Source organism: Filobasidium floriforme, assembly GCF_021052385.1.
Source record: "Filobasidium floriforme strain CBS 6241 chromosome Unknown HD553scaffold_4, whole genome shotgun sequence".
Classification (NCBI taxonomy): domain Eukaryota; kingdom Fungi; phylum Basidiomycota; class Tremellomycetes; order Filobasidiales; family Filobasidiaceae; genus Filobasidium; species Filobasidium floriforme.
The window spans coordinates 384,757-407,327 of record NW_025763625.1 but is presented as its reverse complement, the minus strand read 5'-3'; the positions used below and the strand labels follow the sequence as shown (position 1 = coordinate 407,327).

At 54.5% G+C, this 22,571-nt stretch overlaps 5 protein-coding genes across 5 annotated transcripts; 2 read left to right on the top strand and 3 right to left on the bottom strand.

Moving 5' to 3' along the window:
- Positions 1 to 86: 86 nt before the first annotated feature.
- Positions 87 to 4,932, bottom strand: HD553DRAFT_306230 (putative tRNA binding protein). The gene is made up of 14 exons (XM_046179250.1): positions 4,548 to 4,932; positions 4,352 to 4,485; positions 4,182 to 4,285; positions 3,710 to 4,105; positions 3,322 to 3,644; positions 3,119 to 3,259; positions 2,868 to 3,053; positions 2,619 to 2,802; positions 2,209 to 2,554; positions 2,016 to 2,139; positions 1,524 to 1,955; positions 1,306 to 1,458; positions 1,056 to 1,239; positions 87 to 981 (listed from the first exon to the last, which is right to left on the bottom strand). Exons 1-14 carry the CDS (start codon positions 4,692 to 4,694, stop codon positions 383 to 385), a joined length of 3,453 nt encoding a protein of 1,150 aa, XP_046038775.1. The 5' UTR covers positions 4,695 to 4,932; the 3' UTR covers positions 87 to 382.
- A 131-nt stretch (positions 4,933 to 5,063) lies between these two features.
- Positions 5,064 to 8,543, bottom strand: HD553DRAFT_348232 (uncharacterized protein). The gene is made up of 5 exons (XM_046183359.1): positions 8,010 to 8,543; positions 6,321 to 7,815; positions 5,616 to 6,257; positions 5,506 to 5,554; positions 5,064 to 5,435 (listed from the first exon to the last, which is right to left on the bottom strand). Exons 1-5 carry the CDS (start codon positions 8,327 to 8,329, stop codon positions 5,284 to 5,286), a joined length of 2,658 nt encoding a protein of 885 aa, XP_046038774.1. The 5' UTR covers positions 8,330 to 8,543; the 3' UTR covers positions 5,064 to 5,283.
- Positions 8,544 to 13,719: 5,176 nt separating this feature from the next.
- HD553DRAFT_174164 (putative phosphatase regulatory subunit-domain-containing protein) lies at positions 13,720 to 17,363 on the top strand. Its single transcript, XM_046176913.1, has 3 exons — positions 13,720 to 15,580; positions 15,641 to 16,784; positions 16,876 to 17,363. The coding sequence occupies exons 1-3, from the start codon at positions 13,809 to 13,811 to the stop codon at positions 17,194 to 17,196; spliced, it is 3,237 nt and encodes a 1,078-aa protein (XP_046038773.1). The 5' UTR covers positions 13,720 to 13,808; the 3' UTR covers positions 17,197 to 17,363.
- Positions 17,364 to 17,856: 493 nt separating this feature from the next.
- Positions 17,857 to 19,416, top strand: HD553DRAFT_306226 (ribosomal protein L1p/L10e family-domain-containing protein). The gene is made up of 4 exons (XM_046179249.1): positions 17,857 to 18,182; positions 18,259 to 18,528; positions 18,612 to 18,710; positions 18,785 to 19,416. Exons 1-4 carry the CDS (start codon positions 17,929 to 17,931, stop codon positions 19,338 to 19,340), a joined length of 1,179 nt encoding a protein of 392 aa, XP_046038772.1. The 5' UTR covers positions 17,857 to 17,928; the 3' UTR covers positions 19,341 to 19,416.
- On the bottom strand, positions 19,417 to 22,568 carry HD553DRAFT_281184 (ferric reductase NAD binding domain-containing protein). Its single transcript, XM_046178124.1, has 11 exons — positions 21,711 to 22,568; positions 21,543 to 21,647; positions 21,376 to 21,481; positions 21,263 to 21,314; positions 21,041 to 21,202; positions 20,777 to 20,970; positions 20,595 to 20,716; positions 20,411 to 20,530; positions 20,235 to 20,348; positions 19,768 to 20,166; positions 19,417 to 19,698 (listed from the first exon to the last, which is right to left on the bottom strand). Exons 1-11 carry the CDS (start codon positions 22,312 to 22,314, stop codon positions 19,577 to 19,579), a joined length of 2,100 nt encoding a protein of 699 aa, XP_046038771.1. The 5' UTR covers positions 22,315 to 22,568; the 3' UTR covers positions 19,417 to 19,576.
- Positions 22,569 to 22,571: the final 3 nt, after the last annotated feature.

The following is a 22,571-nucleotide window of genomic DNA, read 5'->3' as shown; positions in this document are numbered from 1 at the left end:
CGCCATCCCGCCATTTCGAACGCGTCGTCAGCCCCAGCTAAATGAAAAATTACCCAAAAGGGCAACTGAGCGACTGGTCATCTCGGTCCAGATCGAACAAACACCCTTCCAGGTGAAACGGGATATTCCTCTGATACAGCTTACTAGCTAGACAGGCTGGAAACAGTGAGATGGCTGCACATATGACATCTGTAATTCGTCATGCCCAGCCCCGCTACAAACCTCGCATATAAGATCGTAATGCCCACAAACGGCCACCACGACGCCTTCTTCCGACTTTTGGTATGGTATATTTCGATAGACTTTGCCCTTGTCCTATGCATGCACGCGCATCACGTCTTCTCCGTTGTCGACCGCTGATCCTGAAACGAGCCCCCTCCTATCAAGCTGACCCCAGTCCCGCCTTCCATTCCTTCATAAAGTCGGCGAAGAACTTTTTGAAATCCTTCGCCGTCTCGCTCCTCATATGCACCAAGAGCTCCTGGGCGGCGGCCGATGGACACCCGGTCGAGGGTAACAAGCGACTCTCGAGGTACTCCACGGCCTCTTTCCCCCTCGCGGCGATCAACTCTCGCAAGAGGTTGCCCACTTCGTGGATGACCAGAGAAGCTTGCCCGTCCTTGGCCTTGAATTCGGGATCGAGGATGGTCTGGAACATGGCCGGGACGATGCGTTCGTACGCGACCGTCTCGTACCCTGGAACCACCTGGCCTCCCGCGACGGACCCGGACCCGGGACTGCTAGCATTTCCGCTCGTGAGCACGTTCCCGTTGACCTTGACCTGCTTCTTGCTCTCCTTGTTCAACAACGCTGCCTCGGTCAGGAACGCGGTAGGGAGACCGGGCTGAGAAGCCCACGTCTGGACGGTCCGCATGAGCAAGAAGATGGCGGCCTTTTGTGCGGAACGGTCGCTACGCTCCGATTTGTCCGTGGCGATCGACAAGAGATGGTTGATGAACCCGTCGAGACGAGGTTTGTTGCCTATCGACCCAAGTAGAAGGAGTTGTGTCAGCTTGTGGCCGAGTCGACACCGACGTCGGACGGTCATGACTCACGATCGCTGAGGAACATGTCCTGCAGATCGTCGGTAAAGATCGTCTGCAGGAAGCTCAAATAACCCCTCTTCATGTTGCCCTGCAAGATCGTCTCGTCCGTGCCCGTGGCGGGAGTGGCCAAGAGAGCGTACACGCGGTCGAACAAGATTGGGAAAAGCTCCTCGAGGATCGGTTTGATGTCGGCCTAGAGTGAAGGCAGATGCCAGATCAGCTTCACGTGCCAGCAATGTATCCCTCGAAGACCGCCTACCCTGAGACGATGCGCCAACATGCCGAGGAAGCCAAAGAATTCTAGCAGCTCCTGCGGCTCGAACAGGTCCACCGTATGGATCACGAGTGGGGCGACCAGATGAGTCCCTCTGGTGGCCAAGGCGCCGATAATCCCCGCCATGGCTGATCGAGCCTGTTGTATGAGCCACAGCTGGCATCAGCGTCGCATCCGGACGTGGAGGTGTTACCCGAACTCACCGCATCCCTAATGATCCTGTACGACTTGTATGCCTCGAGAGCTTGCAACACGGCCTGAGATGGCTGCTCGAATGCTGCTACCCATGATGGAGCTGTGGACGGAGGTACTTCACCAGGCTCCGGGAACCCTCGAGCGAATGCGCCGATAGCGACAATGACGTGATGGACTTGCAAGACCTGCACAAGTTCTGGACGAACGCCCGAGGCAGATCGTTGTACTGAAGTCGCCAGTTCCTGGATCAAGGGTCCAAACGCCGCCTGAAGCATCGGGTTTTGCTGCTCGGGATCGCGAACTAGCGAGATCAACGTTCCGACCGCCTCGTACAGATAGACATGCGTGTCGAAGGGTTGGGAGCCAGTCGTAGCCTTGACGAGCACGTCATCGCCGGGATTCTCAACTTCAGGCAACACAGCAACGATAGGAAGAGCGTCCTATATACCTCGAATGCGGTTAGTTATGCGCTAGCACGAAATTCTGAAACAAAAACATACGCTGATTCCATTGAGAATGGCTGGCACAAAGGCCTTGTCAATGTACCGCCGGGCGTCCTTGATGAATTTTGAGAACAAGTAGATGACCCTCTGTCGCACAGCCATCTTGTCATTATGAATACCCCTGTCAAGCAAGTGAGGGGACCCTTTAGTTGTGGCTCTCGGTGAAAAGCAATCGATGCGTCCATCTCACCGCTGGTCAACAAAGGCTTCCAGTACGGGCTGAATGTGTTGACGTTTGCATTTATAAAACTCCGAGTACCGAGACACGCATTCGAGATATTGTAACGTAACGGCCGAATGAGGGTATGTCAAGATGCCAGCCTGGATCGCTTGCTCGAGCATCTGTCCCTGTGGCGTGAGACTGAATTGATCAAAGTCCACATGTTCCCTGGTAGGTAGTGGTATTTGAGCGTCCGGTAGATCCTCGCCTGTCGCGTTCAGTTCCCTATACCTCTCGGCTCTCTCCTTTGCCTTTTCTCTCAGCGCGTTCGTAATCTCGGCGGGAATGTTGAAGAAGATCTCTCTTCCTTGCGTTGCTGCGTAATGGATCTTACTGATCAGGGCTCACGGTCGTCCAAGTAGCTGTATAAGGCGGCTTACATGTTCGTTGCAATTCGCCATAGATATAGGTCAAGTGTACCGCCAGTTCCGCTTGCTGCCACGATACGGCAGAGGGGCCGCGAGATTGGATCTGATTGAAAGTCTCCGAAACAAATGCTACGATCCTGCTCTTGGTCAACTCGGAGTCGATCTGCGCAATTTGATCGATTTCTGAACGTATACGCTGGAGACACCGTTCGCTGATTTTAGAGGCATTCTACCTGTCCTCGCGGCCATGTCGAAACTCACCATTCGACGCTGGTTGAACGCTTCGTAATCGTCGTCTTCTTCCTCGCCCGGATCTGCCGGGTCCCATTCCGAGTCCACCGGCCATTGCATTTGGCTGACCAAAGTTTCTAGTAGTGTCGCAAAAAACTGAGCCTTGTCTTGGGGTAGAACGTAACCATTTTCGTTGGCTTTGCGGGCCTTCTTGTACTGTTTGCGGTCGAACGTTAGGTCAGCTCCAGCAACTTGGGCGTCTTTCAGCTTGATCGACTTGCGATTCGCATGATATCAGTTAATAATGGCGAAACCGCCTCGTAAATGTCGTTGTTGTTGTCTTCCACGAACTTCAGTAGCATGGGTAATGTTCGGTAACACATCGCTTCTGTCTCGGATCGTAATGCCGGATCGGCTGATTCCTGCGATCCCGGTCTATTGCTTTAGCGACGTGGTCATGCTTCATCGAACGGCTCGAACTCACGTCTTCGCTCATCTTCAGAGCTTCCGTCCCATATGCGGCAAGCACCTTGCCCAGTGCAACCCTAAAAGCGACTTCTTCATCTTCCACATCTGCCGGCGCCTTTCCAGATAATCTCGTCTTCTCCTCCAGTGGCCCGACGAAGGCCATGACATCCAAGACCTGCACAATCTGCAGCTTTTCCGCTGATGTTTTGGTCCCCTTGTGCAGCAGGATCGAATAGACGCTAAGAGCCACATTCCTGTATCGCGGAGATGGGTGCTCGACAAGCTTTCGGTAGAGGGCCAAGGAATCAGGGGTGACGGATGCGTTGATATCGACCCAAGCTAAAGTTGACCAAAGCATGGTCGAATCAGCACAGGACTGGGCGGTATCGTGAAGTACGACTTACGGGCCCAGGTTGCTAATGTATTCATCGACCATTCCAGCACTTCCTGCATCATCGGCTGGCCCTCTGACTTGATCCCTTGCTCAACCAGACTGACCAGCCCGTCCAAGATGATCTTGACCTCTCCTCGGACTCGAAGACTGTCTCGGACCTGACCGTCCCTGTTGTTCCGCTCTGCCGTCCATTTTCTTGCCGACTTTAACAACGGATCGTGCACTTCACCGGCAATCTCACAAAGCATTCGAAGGGTAACGATGGTAGGCTGAAGGTTCTGAGCTTGAGTTGAGCTTTGAGGGAAATTGAGGAAGGATAGGAAGGGGGAGAGAAAGTCGGGGACTGGCGAGGGATAGAGGCGGAGGAAGCATAATGTAAGGGTGTAGCAGAACTTGTTTCGAATAACTAGATACAGCGAGACGAGCGGTGTAAGTCTATGATCCAAGTCTCGTTTCCAAATTCCTGAATCGCTTTAACTCACAGCTTAGGCCTTGCTCAGCACTACCCTCGACGAACTCCGTTTGAACGTAGCTCATCAGAGCCTGGTGAAGTGTCAGCAGGTCTTGCTCTGCGATGACTTCGGGCCTTCGATGCAGTACAGAACCATCAGTTATCCAACATAGATAGCCAGCATCTATAATGGACACTCACTTGTTGCCGAGAACATCATCCACGATTTGCAAGCAGTACACTCGGAGCTCATGCGATAGCTTCTCCTTTCCGTCCCTTCCGACCGGATTCGTTGCGCTTGCTCCGGCACCTTGGAGGTACAGGGTCAAGCATGCCTGATATGCAATGGTCAGCAAGATGAAAGACGAGACCTGATCATGAAAAGACGCCGACTCACCTTCCAAGTCTCTTCGCTAAGTTCTCGAACTTTCGTCAGGTAATCGATTGCCTGAGTACGCAATTCTTGCGAGATACTCGCATCCTGAGAGGCAGCAATGTTCACAGCCTGAGGAATCTGGACCACATGTTGCGACTGGTCCGCCATTGCTGATTCCTAGACTCTGTTGTTGGGTCTCGCCGTTGACCGTAACTGTCTGACCTTCTTCCCTGGCGAGCCTAGTCGTGTGATCGAGAAGAGGTCCGCCTTTGCTAGCTCTGTCGAATAATTTGGGGGACGGTCCCAGCTACTAGTAAGCGTGATGTCTATGTACTGGAGAGATGAGGACAACAGGAATTGTAGCTTGATATGGGGACGACCAAGGCACAAGATGACGAGGTGTTGCATGCATGGGGTTGACTTGCCTTCGAAAGCGTCGAGTGATCTTGAAACGTCCGGTAACGAGAAATCTTTTCACGTGCAACGCGACCTTCGCCTTACCCCGAGGTCATGTTTCCCATGTATTCCGAACGAACACCCGTAGCATCTCTCTAACACATAGTTGATGCCATGACTATGTAATGAACAGAAAGTGTATGGATACAAGAAGAGATGCATCAGGCCGACCCACTCTAAGATGTGCGCGGTGGACGGTCGTGCGTGCAAAGACGGTGACAGGGTATAAAACAATGCTGAGCGGAAGAGTGACGCGAGCCCAGAATATTGGGAAAGAACGGTCGGATGAGGGGACGGTGAATTATAAGGCGACACCAGTGTTGTGCGAGGCGACGGTGCTCATGTCGGTGGCTTGCCGACGGTCACACTCTGCGACGAGCCGTTTCGCCGAAGCGAGAGCCGCCTCGATCAAGGTAGTGTCTTCGTGACTTTTGACGAGGCAGTCGAGAATTTCTGAGTAATTGCAGGTGGAACCTAGTCAGCATACGGTCGTTCAAGACGAATAGCAGCAGGAGGTAAGTACCTTGGAAAAGAAGAATGTATTGGCCAGCGCGGGCCGTGGGCTTGATGATCTGCGGGCACAAGCGAAGAGATCAGCATGCGGTGAATGGGTCGATCTGCGGCACCACTCACGATGTCGGCCAGCAACAGTTCTCCCGCTGGGATGTCGTTATCCTTACTTCCATATCTCAAGCTCCTTCTCCTCTGCCTAGTCGCATCTTTACTGCGAGCTGCAGCTCGAGCGGGGATCTTGGTGGGTATCCCGCTCAACATGGCCTCGCCCACAATGCTCGACCACTCGCTATAGACCGAGAGCAGGGCGTCTTCGTTCTTGAGAAACATAGCTGCCGCTTCATTGGGTGATGGGTCGAATTCCAGTCCGTTGGCTAGGCGACGAGAAGCGACGCAGAGGTCACGCATATGCTTGAGCAAATCCTCGCAGATCCTTTGACGGTCCGGTGGAGTTCCATTGGCCAGCGCCGTGAGGTCGCTGAACGTCCGGTTCCGGCGTTCACCAAAGTCGGAATTAGACCGCGCAACGTAGAACGATTGCGGTCGGTTGCCCCGCTTGAGCGTTCCTGGAGCGGATTTGGTGAGGGTTGACGTCTCCTCCTTAATCATCACATCCTTGCTCGCAGCGTACACGGGCAAGTTGATGAAGGACGTCGAGCGCTTCTGTTGTTTCGTAAGTTTCGATGGCGAGATCGAATTCGTCGTTATGGGGTCGTAGCCAGTGGCATAGGTTTGTGTTTGTAAAGTATCTTCCATCAACATCTGTGAGGCAAAGGAGGACGTTGAGGATTTGAGAGTTTCCGGTCAAACAGTCAACCGACTCACCTCGATACCCTTGACGAGGTGCCGTCTATAATTCCGCTCTCCATTCAAGAGCTCTCTGACCAAGAAGAATGCCCGCATCGTCTTGGCATGCTTGGTCATTTCCAAACTGGGCGAACCCAAATCCCGAATCATCATCCACCCTTCCGTCTCTTCCTCCTTGACCTGTTCCTCCTTTTCCGCCCTCATGAGCTCGGTGACGACCTTCGCAAAGGCCATGTCATCCTCGATCTGCATCAAGCTCTGCCTATTCTTTCGTTTGCCGTCAATCTTGTTCAGTCGGACCATCTCCTGCTCGGATGGCACGTTCTCTCCCAGCTCGTCCTCCAGTCCTGTAACACTGATCTGACTCATGGCAAGGGTACGTTGAAGCCTCGGTCGTCTAGCCGTAGTACTCTTGCGGTAGAGTAATTCGGATTGGTGAGCCATCATGTGCGTTGAAGCCGGTGTCAAAAGGGCCGGCGACATGGACAACGAGCTCTGGCGAGTCGGACAAGCGGAGGGCGAAAACGAGCCGGTGATAATGCTCAATGCCGGGGTGCAGTTCGAATCGTGACTGAAGCCGGACGATTCGGCGTAGACAGTCGTTCCATGCGTATCTGTCGATCCTGCCGCGTGATTCCAGTCCTCCGAGTTCATCTCCATGGCAGAGATCGGCGTCTCGGGCGAACGAGGATCGGGTGAAGCCGACAAGATGACCTCCTTGTCTTCCTGCTCGAGATCAGGCGCAGGCATGGTCATCGGTGACAACGGTCGAAGGAGGATATAAGGCTTGATCGAGTCTTCAGGCTGCCAACCGATCCCGTAGACGGTTTCCCCCGGCGTCTGTACGAGCTCCATCTTACCCCGGTCCTTTCTGGCTTCCAAAGCACGAGCGAATCCTGCGACCTCCATCTCCCTGGCCGAGAGTTGTTCAGGTTCCTGGACAATCTTGGTCTCTTTAGGTCGAGTAAAGCTGATACTCTTGGTCAATCGCTTGCCCAGGGAGCTCGCTGGCGGTAAAGGAGGTTGTCCACCACCGAGCTCCGCAGCGATGCCCTTGTTTCCCAACCAGGCCGACGGGGGTGCATCACTCCTGGTCCGTTTCTCCCCGTTTCTTCTGCCCCACGTTCTCCAGGGTGACATTTTCATCGACTCGTCCACCTGTTCCCCCTCCCTAGAACCGTCTGCCGATCGGGTTCGGTTTCTGCCTTCCGTCTTGGACCGAACCAGGCCCGAGGTGTTGATCGGTTCCGGCTTGGAATCTCTCTGTAGCGGGGACCTCTTGATGAGCTTGCGACTGGACATCCTGCTAGGTATCGGTGGTCTACCCTGGTGGTCCTCGGATGCGGTGATGAGCTCGTAGGAGATGGACGTCGTAGTCGTCCTCGTCGTTTCTAGCAGATACGTTCCTGCGTCTTCCATCGACGATCCTCGTACAGGATAAACCGGCTCGCCTGATCTTCGTGCTGGTTGTAACGGCTCTTCATATCCTAGCTGGGAAGGCTGAGACGGTTCACTGTGGTCAATCGACCAGCAAGAAGGATACGTGATCGGGACACGCCATCGACGTCAAATAATAGTTTTTGTGGGAGGTTGTTGCACGGAGAAGGTGATTGTCGGTCAGACATGGGAAAAACGCCCGCGAAATGGTCGACGTCAGCTCCCGTCGAGACAACGACCGAGGGGGGAAGCAGAAAAAAGACCACTGACCTGTCCTCGTTGAAGGCGACCTTTTTCGAACATTTCCGAGTAGTCTCTAGATCACCTTCTTCCTGCGGGGTCTCTGCGACCCGTTTCCTTTCCCCCTTGTCCTGTTGATCTCGACCCAGAGTCGACTGACGAGACGTGGTGGTGGTGGCGCTGATGGTGCTGCGTGTAGCGATTATGTAGGACGAAGAGAGCTCGCCTTGCGGTAGTGATGTTGATGGTGATACATCCTCGACTTGCGGATCGGGTGCAAGTTCAGAGGGCTGACGTTTGTTCTTGCGAGAGAACCGTCGAAAGAGGGAGAGCGATGAAGAGAGGGTCATCTTCGCGGTATGTCGAAGGTGGTAGGTAAGAGGTCGCACGTTTGCTGTCCCGATGTCGGAGCTGAGCGACGGAATGCGATCGACTACCACGACCGATGCACCATCCCTCTCTCACAGAGGACAGCTTGGCCTGTCTAAGAGGACCTGGTGAGAGTAGGTAGGTCAAGACGGTCGAGATGAATGAATGGGGGAGGGGAAGAGGCGATGTTCAGCAGTGTCTGGTCCGGACTGGATCAAAGGGATGGCGAGCTCGAGCCCCCTTCCAAGCAAATTCGCGCGCGGGCCGAGGGCTGTGAGGCTGCGGTTGCGTGATAGCGCGAGATCTTCACTCTACTACTGCTACCTCTTCACGTGTTGTTGTTGTCCGTTGTCGCTTGTCGGACGTTCCCCTCGCTGGCTCCTCGAGGATCGTTAGGGGTTCAGGTGTGAGAGAGCGAAGATCCAAGGGGAGGATACAGCTGAGGTATAATGGGATCTCTTGGAGCACAGGGACACTTCTGAGCGCCTTTTGTGATTACGCAGGGCTTGGCTTGCTGACGTGCGGCACAACGGCGTTGTCAGAATGGGCAAGTGGAAGATGGATTGGAGTGAATTGTAGCTATATCACCGGCGCAAGCCAGAAGGAAAGGTCCTTTGAACAGAATGCGGTCTCTCCTCGGTCGATGGATTGTCTTCGAACAGCGAAAATCACGCTCGAGACTCGCAACCACATGCAGCGACTCGTGAACCACGACCTGAGCAGGCCTCGACGTCATATCTACGGCGCCATCGACATCATCATCGTGAGCACAAGTATACATATGTGTTTCAAGCAGCGAACTGATAAATGAAAGAAGTAGAAGACCATCAGCTGCCGTCAGATCCAATCAAGCGCTCACTTGAAACGTCGCACCCATCAATCCATTCCCGCCGATCAAACCCAAATCCGGGTCCTCTCGATCGCGAACGTCTCGCGCCCGAGATCGTCGACAGGTTCGGGCATCGTCGCCAAGAAGTTCACAAGGCGTGAGGCGGCGACACGGCCAGTCCAGGATTGCGTAAGCGATAAGCGATGGAAGTTTTCTCTTCCGTCAGTGGCGTTTTCTCTCGTTTTTCCGGACCTGGCCGCGGGAACCGAGGTCAAGCGAACCGAGATGATTGCAAGCGATCAAACCAATAATCAAGACGTTAAGTCCATACCCTTGTGCAACCTGAAACGACTAGCCGGGATCGCATACATCTGGGGTCTGTGTTTTACGTCGCCTTACCTCTCAAGATGGAAACGACCCAATAGCTAATAGCGGTGTCAATTATGCGAGGGCGGGAGTGACGTGAACGGCGTTGTCCGTGGCGTTCCTCGAGGCGTTGCATACGCAATACAGACGTGACGGCGACGACGAGCCATCGACGCCGGCTGATGCTGACTTGAGCAAGATCAGATATGTACGTACAGTCTGCGCGCATTACTACTGTCTCGCATCGTTTCATGAAACACACGGTGCGACTAGCCAACAGGTGCTGGTGTCTTGAACAAGTCGATAGTCGCACCGTGTGTTTCACGACACGTTACGTCGAACCAGTCGGTCATGCGCGCTGTAAGATATGACGGCGTGATACTCTGAGACCAAGGCATCAATCGCTTGTGTCAAGTATCGCTACGGATCAGTTCGTCGGTGGCAGGTATCTATTCGACGAACTAGGCAGCCTGCCGTTAACGGCGGCCTGGTCCTCGGCGCGATCTGTCGATCACCATGACGGTCGAGGTCACGTTGCTATTGATGATACACAACGCGAGATGAATAAGCTTCAGAGTGTCAAATAGGTCGCCCTCACTCGAGCATATGAGCCTTGAGCACGGCTTTATCCTTCCTCGGCCGTTTCCCTGACCCTCCGACACGGGGCCGTTTCCTTGACCTTCCGATACGGAGCCGTTGGTGATCCGCGATGGTGGTCGCGGTCAAATAAGTAGCGGCTCCCGAGTCGTCATGTCTAGCCAGTCAGCTAGGGGTGATACAGAATCTTGAGAAGTCCGACCAGCTTTCTTCTTTGTTCTCCCTGTGTTCTCACCAGGCACTGGGTGCGCTCATCAAGCGAGCGTGAGGGGAGTCACCCTCTGCGATTCTCGCCTGCCCACGATCATGTCCACCCTAGCATCGTTGCAAGGTCGAACTGCGAGAGCCCGACTCGTCCTTGCTCTCGAGCTGTTTCGACCCTGTTTCATTGGTTCTCATGCTTCTCACGAGCCACGTCTGTGACTTTTGACAGACGAGTACGGAAGCATCTCACCGTTGACTGCCAAGCGCGTGCTTGGAAGATCGACCTGCATCCGTGTAATTCCCATGTTCCGCGGAGACCGTCGATCACCGTTTCCCATGGAGTGCGGTAAGTATGGTGGGGGATAGAGTCTCCTGGTTGCGCAACCTCCTATTTCGATGTAACGTCCTGAGCCCTCTGCCGATGGTGGGCCATTCGGAGCCCCTCGTTACATGTCAAATATCCTTCCCCATACGGCAGATCAACGTCATTGCCGTCGAAACGCCAGTCCTCACGAGCGCACGGCCAAAAAAAAAATCCGCGTACGGCAGCGGGCGGCCACTCTACGAACGCCTTTTTTGGGTTTGGTAATCCCATCAAATTCCTCCCGTCGTGTACAGTGGGTTCTCCTCCTCTCTCGTCTTCTTCCCCGTGTCTCCGATCAACTGCGACATTCCCCTCTTCTGATTGTGGCTCGAGAGACGTGAACCCAATCAAAGGGGTCGTCGACGTTGTCGTGCTCTCGAACGAGTACCCCTCACATCATAGATAGAGCCCCGACCAGTGATCATCGACCAGAGAAGGAGTCTCCAGTTTCGACGTATCGGCACAGGCGGCACGGCACGATCGTAATTCGTTTCTCCTTTTTTCGCTTGGGCGACAGACGAGGATCCGAGGATTCTTGCTCGTTACGCAAGCAGACGACGACTAGGGAATACGACGACCAGATTTGCGACGTCAACATAACGATCCAGTGCTGGCATATCCAACTCTGCTCTCGAGATAGCTTACCTGCCTCAATCAAGCTCGATTGGTACAACCAGCTGAGAACCTCGATAAGCCAGAGGCATCCGCGAGCGATAGAATTCCAGCGTGACCTATTTAGGAAGATATAGCCGCAATGACGAGGGATATTACGGTCGCATAGGTGAGTCCCTTGTATCCTTTCCCGTGGTCTAGTAAAAGAGAGAGAGCGAGAGCCAGCAAGAGGACCAGGAGGACCAGCTCGAAAATCAACCTTTTGACATCGGACGAACAGTGGACAAGGCATCGAACAGGACGAGGCTATTACATCGTCGGATCTGTCGGTATTCACGGCGTGGATCTCAATGTGGGAGCAAGATCGATGTGCAGAGACGCACGACCCTTGTCAGCTGGGAGCAGGCGAAAGGGACGATCGTACAGGCGCATGGGCGATCGAGCAAGCGGAACACGGGGATACGTTTCAGCCGATGAGACAAGGTTCGACGTCACCGGCAAGAGCGCCGATCAGTAGCTCAGTAGTGATGATGGAGAGGATGAAACGACCCACTTGACGCGGATCAACACGAGGATCCACGAGGAATCGAAGGTTCTATGATCACGCCCATCAGAACTCTGATCACGCTGCCGAGCATGAGAACAAAAGATAATCACCTCCAAGGATCAAGGTTCTTTTGATCAGTTATACGTCGAGTCCGATGATGTGTGATGAGGCGACCGGATTCACTGCGGGACGGGTCAAGGAGAATCGAGCGTCATGAGGGACAGAGCCAGATGTCACGAGGGTACGAGGGTTCGACCTCTCCCCGCAACCTTGACGATCATCCACCTCGTCCTGGGGGATCTACAGCGGGGCCATGCAAGGGTCGACGAGGGCGAGAGGAGAGCAAAGGACAGCGAGCACAGGGTGTCAAAGGGGTTTTGCGTCCCGGTCATCCCCGTCAAAGGGACTCGTCCGATCAATAACAACGGACACTTTCATCCATCGTCAGGTGGGATGTGACCTCGATAAAGGGCGTCAAGTTCATACTGCGAGCTAGCAAGACTTGCGAGTCGATCACGCTTGTCCTGCACATCATTCACCTCGCTCCATCAGACCTGCGACCGGCCAACTTGTCGATTCTTTTTGCCCGAGATCCTCATCACTGCGTATACCCCCAAGTCCGAGCCCTTCCCACGGTGGATCAACGACCTCGGAAAAGCAACGTATCGTTTCGCATCATACCATCAAACCGGCTACAGCACATCACATCCTCTCGGTATTCTCGGCCTCCTCTGCGCCGAAGGGGAAAAAACATCTCTCCACCGCGTCATACCGCCTAGCAAAACCCGAAACTCGCGTTCTCGTCCGAAACCCTTTTCTCTTGTACCAGGGGCTGCGGCCAAGGCGATCAAGAGAACATACAGAAAGGGAAGAGGATCGCGTAGCTTTTCATATACAAGACGAGGGACGACCACCTATACATCACGCTCGTCAATCGACCAGCTAGCTAAAACGCCCACCTAGTTAGCTACCTCACGTGTTGACCGAAGAGGTAGAGATAGAGATCTTCGTCGTTATCAGCTCCACGCCTGGATATCCACCACGGGATCCACCGTTATACCGTTACCGCCCCACCGCAAAGGTACACAAAGGGCGCGGGACGGGTCAGCTGTCAGCGGCACTGCAGTTTCCCTTGGATATTTTGTTTCTGTGTCACGACGCAAAAGGCTCAAACCCGAACCCGAAATACGGTCGCACGTACCGCAGTGACCACGACAGAGATCGAACGGGATCACATAAAAGGCGTCTCGAGATATCGATCGTCCCGTCTTCCCCATCCGAGGGTCGAGTCAGCTAGTCACGCAAAACGACGGAAGAAATATCTTAGTGGAACACACAAAACAAACAAAGACTAAAAACGACGTCGACCACCTCGACGACTCATCCAAGCCCGCGCCAAAAGGACGGCACCTCGATCTGCCAGCAAATAACAACGTATCCTCTTTCCTTCTCTTATTTCTTTCGATCTCTGGAAACCCCCTCAAACGCCTGTGGCCTGTGACTGGTGGATTCGCACAGATCATACAAAGATCACAGCATACGCAAGCGAGACAGGATCCATCTCAGCCCAAAAGCCGACGAGAGAGATCGACCATCCTTTGTTTACGGTTGCGTCATAAGCAAGTGTCATCTTCCATCATCGTCACCGTCATCGCCAACTCAGGCTAAGGGAGGACCGACGACGACCTCGACATACATAGGCCCACTACTGGATACCCACCCACCCTCTTGGTTCTCTTGCTCTCGCTCTCTCTCTTACTGATCATACAAAACTCGATCGACATCTCCGGTCTGGTTTGATCGATAAAAGGCTGACATTGACGATTCCTACCTCACCCCGTCACGTCTGTCGCCTACAGCCTCGTAGTGATCCATCAACGAGACGCCCTACCTACCGTTGACCGACGTAGACCCAACCACATCGGCCAACACTGCGCAGCCATGCCTTACGCCGAGCCCACATCCCCCGTGTCTCCCATCAACTCGTCAGGTTTCTCGTCACTCCTGCACTCTCCCCGGTCCGAATCGATAAGCTTTCCGGGCGCAGCACAGCCGCAAGGTTCGAACCTGCTGAGCAAGGTCGAGGCCCAGAAAGCCTTGCAGCGCGCATTGATGGAGGTCGAAGGGCAGCGCGCAGAGACGCAGAACGAGGATCAGGTGGAGATGATCAAGGACGAGACGCCTAGGGAGAAGGAGGACGGTCATACATCCCGACCAGGTTGGTCTAGGCGTCATCACTACTCGGGGTCCATCACACCATCACATTCGGGACCCTCGACGCCGACGGTCTTGCCCCGACGAAATACTTCGAGCAGGAACGGGTCAAGGCAGACGTCCCCGTTAGCCACGCCGATGAGCTTTGAAGTTACCAGCCCACTCGCTACGGCCTCGACGTCGACGTCCAATTCGCTACCCAGGAGGACCAGCAACAACCATGTCAGCCCATCTCATGGGCAGATGATGAGCGGGGTCGACCGGCGTGGGGGCAAGAAGAGCGATACTCTCGGTCTCCGCGGGATCTCCAGGCCCGTCAGGGAATCACAAAGCTCTGTGTCGACGCTCGATACGGACGGTCCCACTACCCCGATGGACGAGATCACCTTGAGTCTACAACGATATGCCGCCGAGCAGGAGGCGGCGGAGAAACGCAAACGCCATACCAGGGGTCGGACGACGAGTCAAGACCTCGATGTCAGCGTGGATATGGACGATTCGCATTCGACAACGAGGGTGGACGGTCTGCCCAGGCGAAGATCGTATGACCGTACGCCTAGTCGAGATCGAACGCCGGATGCGACGGGATTGCCGCCCAAGGAGAAAGAGTCGGTCATCCCGTTCCCCAAGTCCGGTGCTGCTGCCGAGCAAGAGCCAGCCGCGCTCGTGCCAACCCCCGCAAGTCCGTTGAAATCGAATGCGGCGATTCATCGAGTGATCAATCCTCGACACGCCACCCGCTCCGGACCTAGCCTTGGCCTTCGTCGACAACCGTCCTCCTCCTTGCAACTCGACATTCCCGCCACACCACCCATCAACTACCACGATCTCGACTCGGGCAGTTCGACACCATACGCATCGACATGGGAGGGCAACCGTCCGACCTCGTCGATGATCAGGAAAAAGAGTGGAGAGCTGGTCAAGCCTTCACTCAAGGTCAGGTCTCAGTCGACACCTCACTTGCCGTTGCGAGGCGATATGATGGGATCGAAGAGCGAACCGGCCACCCCTGCTCCGGCCGAGGATGATCGTGATTTCGGCTCGGATCGACACAAGAACGTCAGATTCGCTGGATCTTCTGGTGACCAGGGAGCGAGGTTGGAAAGCGTCGTGCTCTTCCTCCGTGAACAAAAAGTCACCGCCGTAAGCAAAACAGCAGACGGCGAGGAAGGGATGTACCCACCAACAGAAACCGAGACCGAAGCCGATACGGACGCACGAGAGTATGCCGCTTTTAGGAGGAAAAGAAACGCTGCGCTTCAGTCTCAGGACGAAGGGGAGAAGTTTGCATTCGGGGATAGGTCGAGCGTCGTACCCAAGGTCAGGCTCGACTTTTCGCCGATGAGCAACTCGGGCGGGTTGAAGGACCACAATGTAATCCTGGAACGGGCAGAGATGTCTTCTGCATCGGAGCCGGTCGCTCTAAGAGGGACAATCTTGGTCAGAAACGTCGCTTTCCAGAAATGGGTTGCTGTTCGATTCACCATGGACGATTGGCAGTGAGTAGTTTGGAGTATGAATGCTGCTTCGAGCCCGGTCTGATGTGCTTCTTTTTTCAGGACCGTTTCGGAAGTGTCCGGTATTCACCTCGTCCACATTCCCGGCTCGACTACCGGCGATGAAGGCTGGGATCGATTCAGCTTTTCGATCAAACTCGAAGACTTCCGCCGCAAGTTGGAAGAGAAGCGGTTGATGATGTGCATCCGCTTTTCGGTCGAAGGCAAGGAATGGTGGGACTCGGGCGTCAATGGCGGCAACTATAACTTTACGTTCAAAAAATACAAGCCGGTCCGCAGACAGAGGGCGATGTTTGAAGTCGGAGGTGATGCAGACTCGCCCCCCATTAGGCAGGCCGCTTTATCGACACCGCCAGTGCCAGGGATGCGAGCTTCTGGATTCGGTCGCGCGACAGGTTGGAATTTCCCAGGGATGGGCAGCCCGAGCAGTTCGCCTTCGAAAGGCGTTCTTGGTCAATCGAACCGGCCTTCGCCTCCGGCTCCTTCCCCCGCTGCACCGAGTCCTGACACCCCAGCCTTCCGAAACACATCGTTCCAAGCACCTGCCATGCCGGACGTGCACGAACACCTTTCGCTCAAGGGTTATTGTGCGCCTAGTCCCCTTTTCTTGTCGCCATCCAAGGAAGACGTCCCCATCGTCAAAACCCCCACCAAGGATGAGGCGGAACCACCCCGAGGCCGTCCGCTCAGCATCGTTTCCACCGACAAGCCTGCTATGCTTACCCCCGAGGGTGCCCGTAGTGGCAAGGGCCACGAACGAAGACGAAGCTGGGGTGGCGAGGTCGTCGATGACAGTCAGCCCGTGTGGACCGAGCCCACCGAAGCAAGCTCGCCTCCGGTCGCGGGTGATGCTGGGAATACTAGGAGCCGAAACGACAAGGTGGATTTTCACAAGGTTGACCCCGAAGCGCCCTTGAGCCCGGCCGTCCACGGCTTAGACCTATTTTCTCCTCCTTCTTCGGCTCTCTCCACTCCTCCCCTTGGTAACAGTTTGCAAGTCACCCCAGAGTCTCCGTTGACCGATAGCACGTCGCCGAGCGTGACCCCGAGTCCGCCTCGTTCGATCGTGATCCTTCCCGAGGTGGTCATTGATGGGAACGAAAGGGACCGACACCTGGAAGATCGAGCTCGGGCGATGCAGGCGAGCGATAACAGCGGTATTCATTCGCCGGGATACAAGGAATTCGTGAGTTCATTATGCCTGAATTCGAAGTAGTACTTTGACCCGTTTTGCCCTGAAGCTGACCAGCCATAAATATCTTGTCCACATCGTGCAGGTGGAAAAGTTTTGCTTCTTCCAGTCACGGGCTCCGATCTCGTCTCCTGTTCAATCCCGATGCACGACACCCACAGGGATGCCACCCATACACCGTCCCTTCAACCCGTTCGGACCTGAATACGCCAACCTCGCGACGAGCAGTCAACACACGACCCCGACCGGACATGGACTGGCTAGCGACAACTACTTTGGCTACCAGCCGTCCTCGTGGGGCCGCCACCATTCGGGATCGAGCGGGGGCAGCTCGACCTCTGGCTCTGGTACCCCTAACTTTGGCGGAAGGGGTAGCTTTACGACAAATTTTGTGACCTCTCATTAGGAGCGACGATGTGGATCCATTCCTCACATCCGCCACACACAGGATTCGCTCATCTCTACCTGTCTCTCCGCTACATGGTCTCTTCTGAAGGACGAGGCGAGACGGACCGAATCGCGATACACTATCTTCCTCTCTTCGAATCACCAGGCTGTAGCAACGAGGATCTCAACCGACACTGGATACATACACACACAAATCCGTTCCCCACTGGAATTCGAATGTCTTCTTCTCCTCCCTCTCTTATCCTCCCTGTATTACCAACGTCCTTTTCCCCGCACACGAAGTGAACCGACTCTTCCGATCCGATCTTGGGCGCAACCGTTGTATCTCTCTATGTCTCTCTTGATGTCCTCGCCGATGTCGGCGCGGGACGCGATAATAGTATATCTCTGCTTTCTACTTGCTAAGAAACATATAGAGTCGTGGTGTCTGCGGTCATCTAGCCCTGTGTACACTTATATATATATATACATGCGACTACCCGATATCCCCGTTGTGATACTTGACACAGGTTGACAGAAAGAGGTCGCTGTCGGGATCAAATTCGCTTCCGAGCCTTGAGCATCACGTGACTCGGAGATCCGTTCGCAGGACAATTTCGAAGGTTGGGCGTTCGACTTGTGAGAGCTCATCGAGATTTGCAGAGAGTCGTCTTTAGCAAAGCAATCTCTTGAATTCCCCCCCCCCCAACCGCTCATCCCGATTCGCCAATTCAGGTTTATCTCATTAGCCATGCCCAACATTCCTATGCCTGCCCAGGTGGAAAAGCCGGTCGCCGCCGCGTCGACGTCCAAGGCTCCCGCCCCGCTGCCCCAGAACTTTTCCAAGGACCAGGCAAAGAAGGCCGTCAAGGCGCTCTTGGCTCACCATGTTAAGGACAAGGAGCGTCAGGAGGAAAAGACTTTGATTTCCAAGGATGAGCATATCTGGTTGGTTATCAACACCCGAAGAATGCCTACCAAGAAGAGCAACAAGCCGAGCCGAATGTAAGTCTGCAGCAGGCCGGCGTGACGATCTAAGGTTATGTGATGCTGATTTCCCGCCTTGACATCTGCCTCCCAGCAACCTTCCTCACCCCCCTCTTCCCCCTCCCCCAGCAACCTCGGTCTGTCTCTTCTCCAAAGACCCGCAACGGCAATACAAAGATCTCTTGCATGAACAAGGCGTCAAATTCATCGCCCGTGTCGTTGGTCTCGAAAAGCTCAAGGGAAAGCACAAGCCTTACGAGGCCAGGCGGGCGTTGGCCAACGACCATCAGGTGTTTTTGTGTGATGAGAGCATCATGCCGATGATGCCCAAACTGTTGGGCAAGATCTTTTTCGACGCCAAGAAGTGAGTCTACGCAATGAGTTTGCTGCTTGAGGTGGAGCTTGCAGAACGACTTCTAACATGTGACCTGTCTTTACTTCTCGTAGGCAACCTCTTCCCGTTAACCTAAAAAAGAAAGATATCAAGACCGAGCTCGCACAGGCCATCTCTTCTGCCTTTTTCCACGAGAGCTTGGGTACCACCTCGTACGTTTGGGTACCGAAAGTTCGCACTTGACATTGAAGGAGTGCTCATGATAACGTCCTATTGTGCAACTTAGCACCCTGAGAATAGCTACTGCTGTTCATCACAACGCCGAGCAGGTTCTTGAGAACTTGCTCGCCGCCCTTCCTGCCGTTGTCGGCAAGATCCCCGATGCATGGGATAACATCAAGTCGGTCGGAATCAAGACATCGGGATCGATGCTGTTGCCCGTCTGGACTGTCGATCCCGCCAAGCTGTACAGCGCCGAGGACGTCGACGTCAAGGTGAAGAGCAAGGCGGAGAAGAAGCGACTTCGAGGCGAGGAGAGCGACGACAGCATGATGACCGCAAGCGAGGACGAGTCGGCCCCGAGCTCGAAAAAGTCGAAAAAGAATGGCAAGGAGTCGAAACAGGCCGAGCCCGTCGCCGTCCCCGCCCCTTCCCCGAAAAAGGCTGCCGCTTCGCCAAAAGCCGCAAAGCAGGCTGTTGTTCCGGAGCCCAAGGCTGAGAAGGAGCCCAAAAAGGTGCTCGCTGGAAAGACCAAGGACGCCCTCCCTGCCAAGAAGAAGACGGCGGGTGCTGCCGGGCGGTCATCCGTCAAGGCTAGCGTGATCGGCAAGAAGAAGCAGTAGATAACGTTTTCCAAGCTTTGTAGATTTTGTGTAGTAGGGCTCGCAGTGGATAGCTCGTTTCGATCATGACCATGCTTTGATCTCGATGTATTGTATTTCATTTCGCCTCGCGTATGCACCTGTTACATTCGTTCTGTCCTCCTTTCCTATTACACAATGTGGGTATCTATCTATCCTGCTGGCACCGCCTTTGTCCATCATCTATAAATGCTGCCCAATGCTTTTGGGCTTTTCGTTTACCAGCCGAATGTCTCGGCATAGTACGAGATGCGCTGTTGGCCCTTCAGTACTTCGGTAGGGGTAGCTACTGTCTTTACAGCCTGTGAAGCGGCAGCTTGCAGGGTCCGAGGTCCGCAAACTAGATCGAATGTGTGCACGGTCGTTAGCACTGGGACGGTGCCACTAGGCAACATGGCGGAATACTCACCATTGACCGAGACGGGACCAGTGGCGACATCGACCATATCTGACAGTACGACACGGAGGTCGGCTCGTCCGCTGTGCCAGGTGACGGCATTCGACTCCAAGCTCGACTCTGGTCGATACTTTTCCTTTTCGACTCCCAACTTTTCCTCCATGTCCGTCACACTTGACCTGCCGGAGTGAACCCCCGAACTTGTCTCGTATGACGCCTCGGGCACCACTGCGGCCTCGTCGGTCTCTTCAGTAGTGAGCATGGGCTGAACCGCCGCTTCATGAGCCTCCTCGACAGTAGGATTGGGTTCCACAGCCATGGCGGTCACATAGAAGTCCAATTCGACGCAGATTGATTCGGGGAGACCGACAAGCATAGGCATGATCATGTTTTGCACCCATTGCCAGTGTCCTATGTAAACGGGTCTGTCAATCAGACTGCACAATACGAGACGGGAGCAAAGGGAAAAAAGTACTCACTTTGACTCCTCATCATCCAAACGAGCTTGACTCTGCGAACGGCAGATTCACCTCGACGGGCAGCGTCGATGATGGCGATCAAGTTTGAAGTCCCAAAGGAGATCCCGGAACCGCCTGTCGACGCTCATCAATTAGCGCTTTGCTATCGAATTGACGCCATGGCCGCACAGACTTACCACAGACTAACATCACTTGCTCGTAATGGTCAAGTGAACAGCCATGTCCGTAAGGCCCTTCGATGTATGCAGGAATCCTAGCCTCCCCTCCGGCTCTCGCCATCAGACGCTTAGTGAAACCTATCGCAAGCAGGGTGAGTGTCCAGTCGGCGGCACTACAAGGTATCAATCGACCTTGACTTACCGTCTCGCGCTCGGATGATGAAAGTTGCCTGTCCCTCTGGGCATTCAACACCAGAGATGTTACTGATAGTGAAAGGATGCGCCTCGAAAGGGATCTTGGATATGGTAGGCATGATAAGGAAGCTAGGAACAACGCATTGGATTCAGGACGCATCTCCCAGTACTCGAGCAAGCGCAACTTACGCATGTTGTCCAGCTCGCCACGACAAGCCACCACGCTGAACGGTGACACGCAGAACGTCGGATCCGAGCACCTCAACCTTGGTATCGGCGAGTCCCTCGGATACCCTTCGTGATGGAAACATCCACATTTTGTTGAGAACGACCAGACGCAGGACTCGCACGAGACGATCGAAACCCCAAATCACGAGTCCGGGCTGTATCAAAATCACTGGGCGTAAGTTTCGCTGGGCGGGGACGGACAATTCCATCTCGCCTCGCACTCACATAAACCCAGTAGCTGAACTTGGCCCAATGCAGCCAACAGCCGACCAAGTAAAAGATGACCATCACAATATGGCTGAGCAAGAACAGTTCGTACGCTCTGTTCCTTAGGGCTCGGAAAGACCCAAAAGTGAGGACGGTGTAGAATACGATCGCCACGATTCCCTACACAAGGCCTCGAATCAGCTTGTTGTCGGGCGACATTGTGCGATTTGTCAAACTCACCCATCGCAAGTAGTTCTCTTCCTTGAGCTCGTGAGCGAAGCCTCCCTTGTAACTGTTGGAGCGGACGGTTAGTGGGGTAGATACCTTGCGTTCGCCAAAGCCAGAGCTCTTACCCCTTTAAGCCTCGACCCAGAACGTGAATCCAGGAAAGAAACAAATTCGCTCGTCCCGCAGTACGATGGAGGTAGTTGAGCTTTTCGTAGCCGATACCAGTCAAGACTACGAGACAAGGTAAGCAATCCGAGGACCCTAGTCGCAAGGGGGCTTTTGCGATACGTACATGAGATCACGTTGTTCTTGCCCGCCAATCCGATGATCAAGGGAATCTGAGAGTATGCCATATGACCGGCTTGGTTGCCCCAACCGCCGGGTACATCGGGCTTGGCTGTTCAAGGACGAGAGGCTGTCAGCTAAAGGAACGGGTACGCCCCAGATGAAGACCACTCACTCTGATGGAAAGCAAAAACACCCAGCGCTGCGCAATAACCGATGTTCCAGAACGCTTCACCCAAAGTCGCTCCGCCTAGCCACCATGGTAGCGTGGTACACATTCCCAGATTTTGCAAGACACTAGCCCCCGCTTGAGGAATTCTGGCAGCTTTGAGGTTTCCATCGACCATGGCCAAGCCTTCTTGCTTGTCGAGTAGCATCGCCGCGCTCTGGTTGGCATGGCGCCTCCTTCGCCAGTAGGCGTACCCGCGAGTGAATACGTTGATTATGGCGAGGGCGATGATGACACCGGCGATTGTCTCCCAACTGTTTCGCGCCATAAAGTAATAGTGTTTCTTGGGCTTCTTCCCGCCGGCTTTGTGACCGGCTGTTGCAGCTGCGGTTCCGTTAGCAGCGGCATTTGTGGCATTGCTAGCCAATGCGGCCAGTAGGTGAACAGCTCCGCTATCCATAGTGTGGGTTCCGGATAAAGGGTAAGGATACGAATACGGGATGTAGTGGGTGCCGAGGACGAAGACCAAGCCGGAGACGAGGAGGGTGGCGATGCAGCCCAGGTTTATATGTAGTCCGGTCTGGATGGCCCTCTCAACTCGCCTGCGCATCCCTCTTCGTGCTTTCTCTATCTGATTAGGGGAGACGAAGGGGGAGAAAAAAATAGAAACGACCTGGAGCTAGCCTTTGCAGTGCTCCCGGCAATCGATCCCGAGGGACGTCGGCGGCGGACGTTGTCGATCGGAACCTCCCCCCCGTGACACAAACAACAAATTGATGGACCCTGGCTGATCGCCGATCACGCTCCGTAAGGCACGGTTCCAGGTTAGCGACGTCCTATTTCTGGCATCTCAGCCCCCAGATCTCT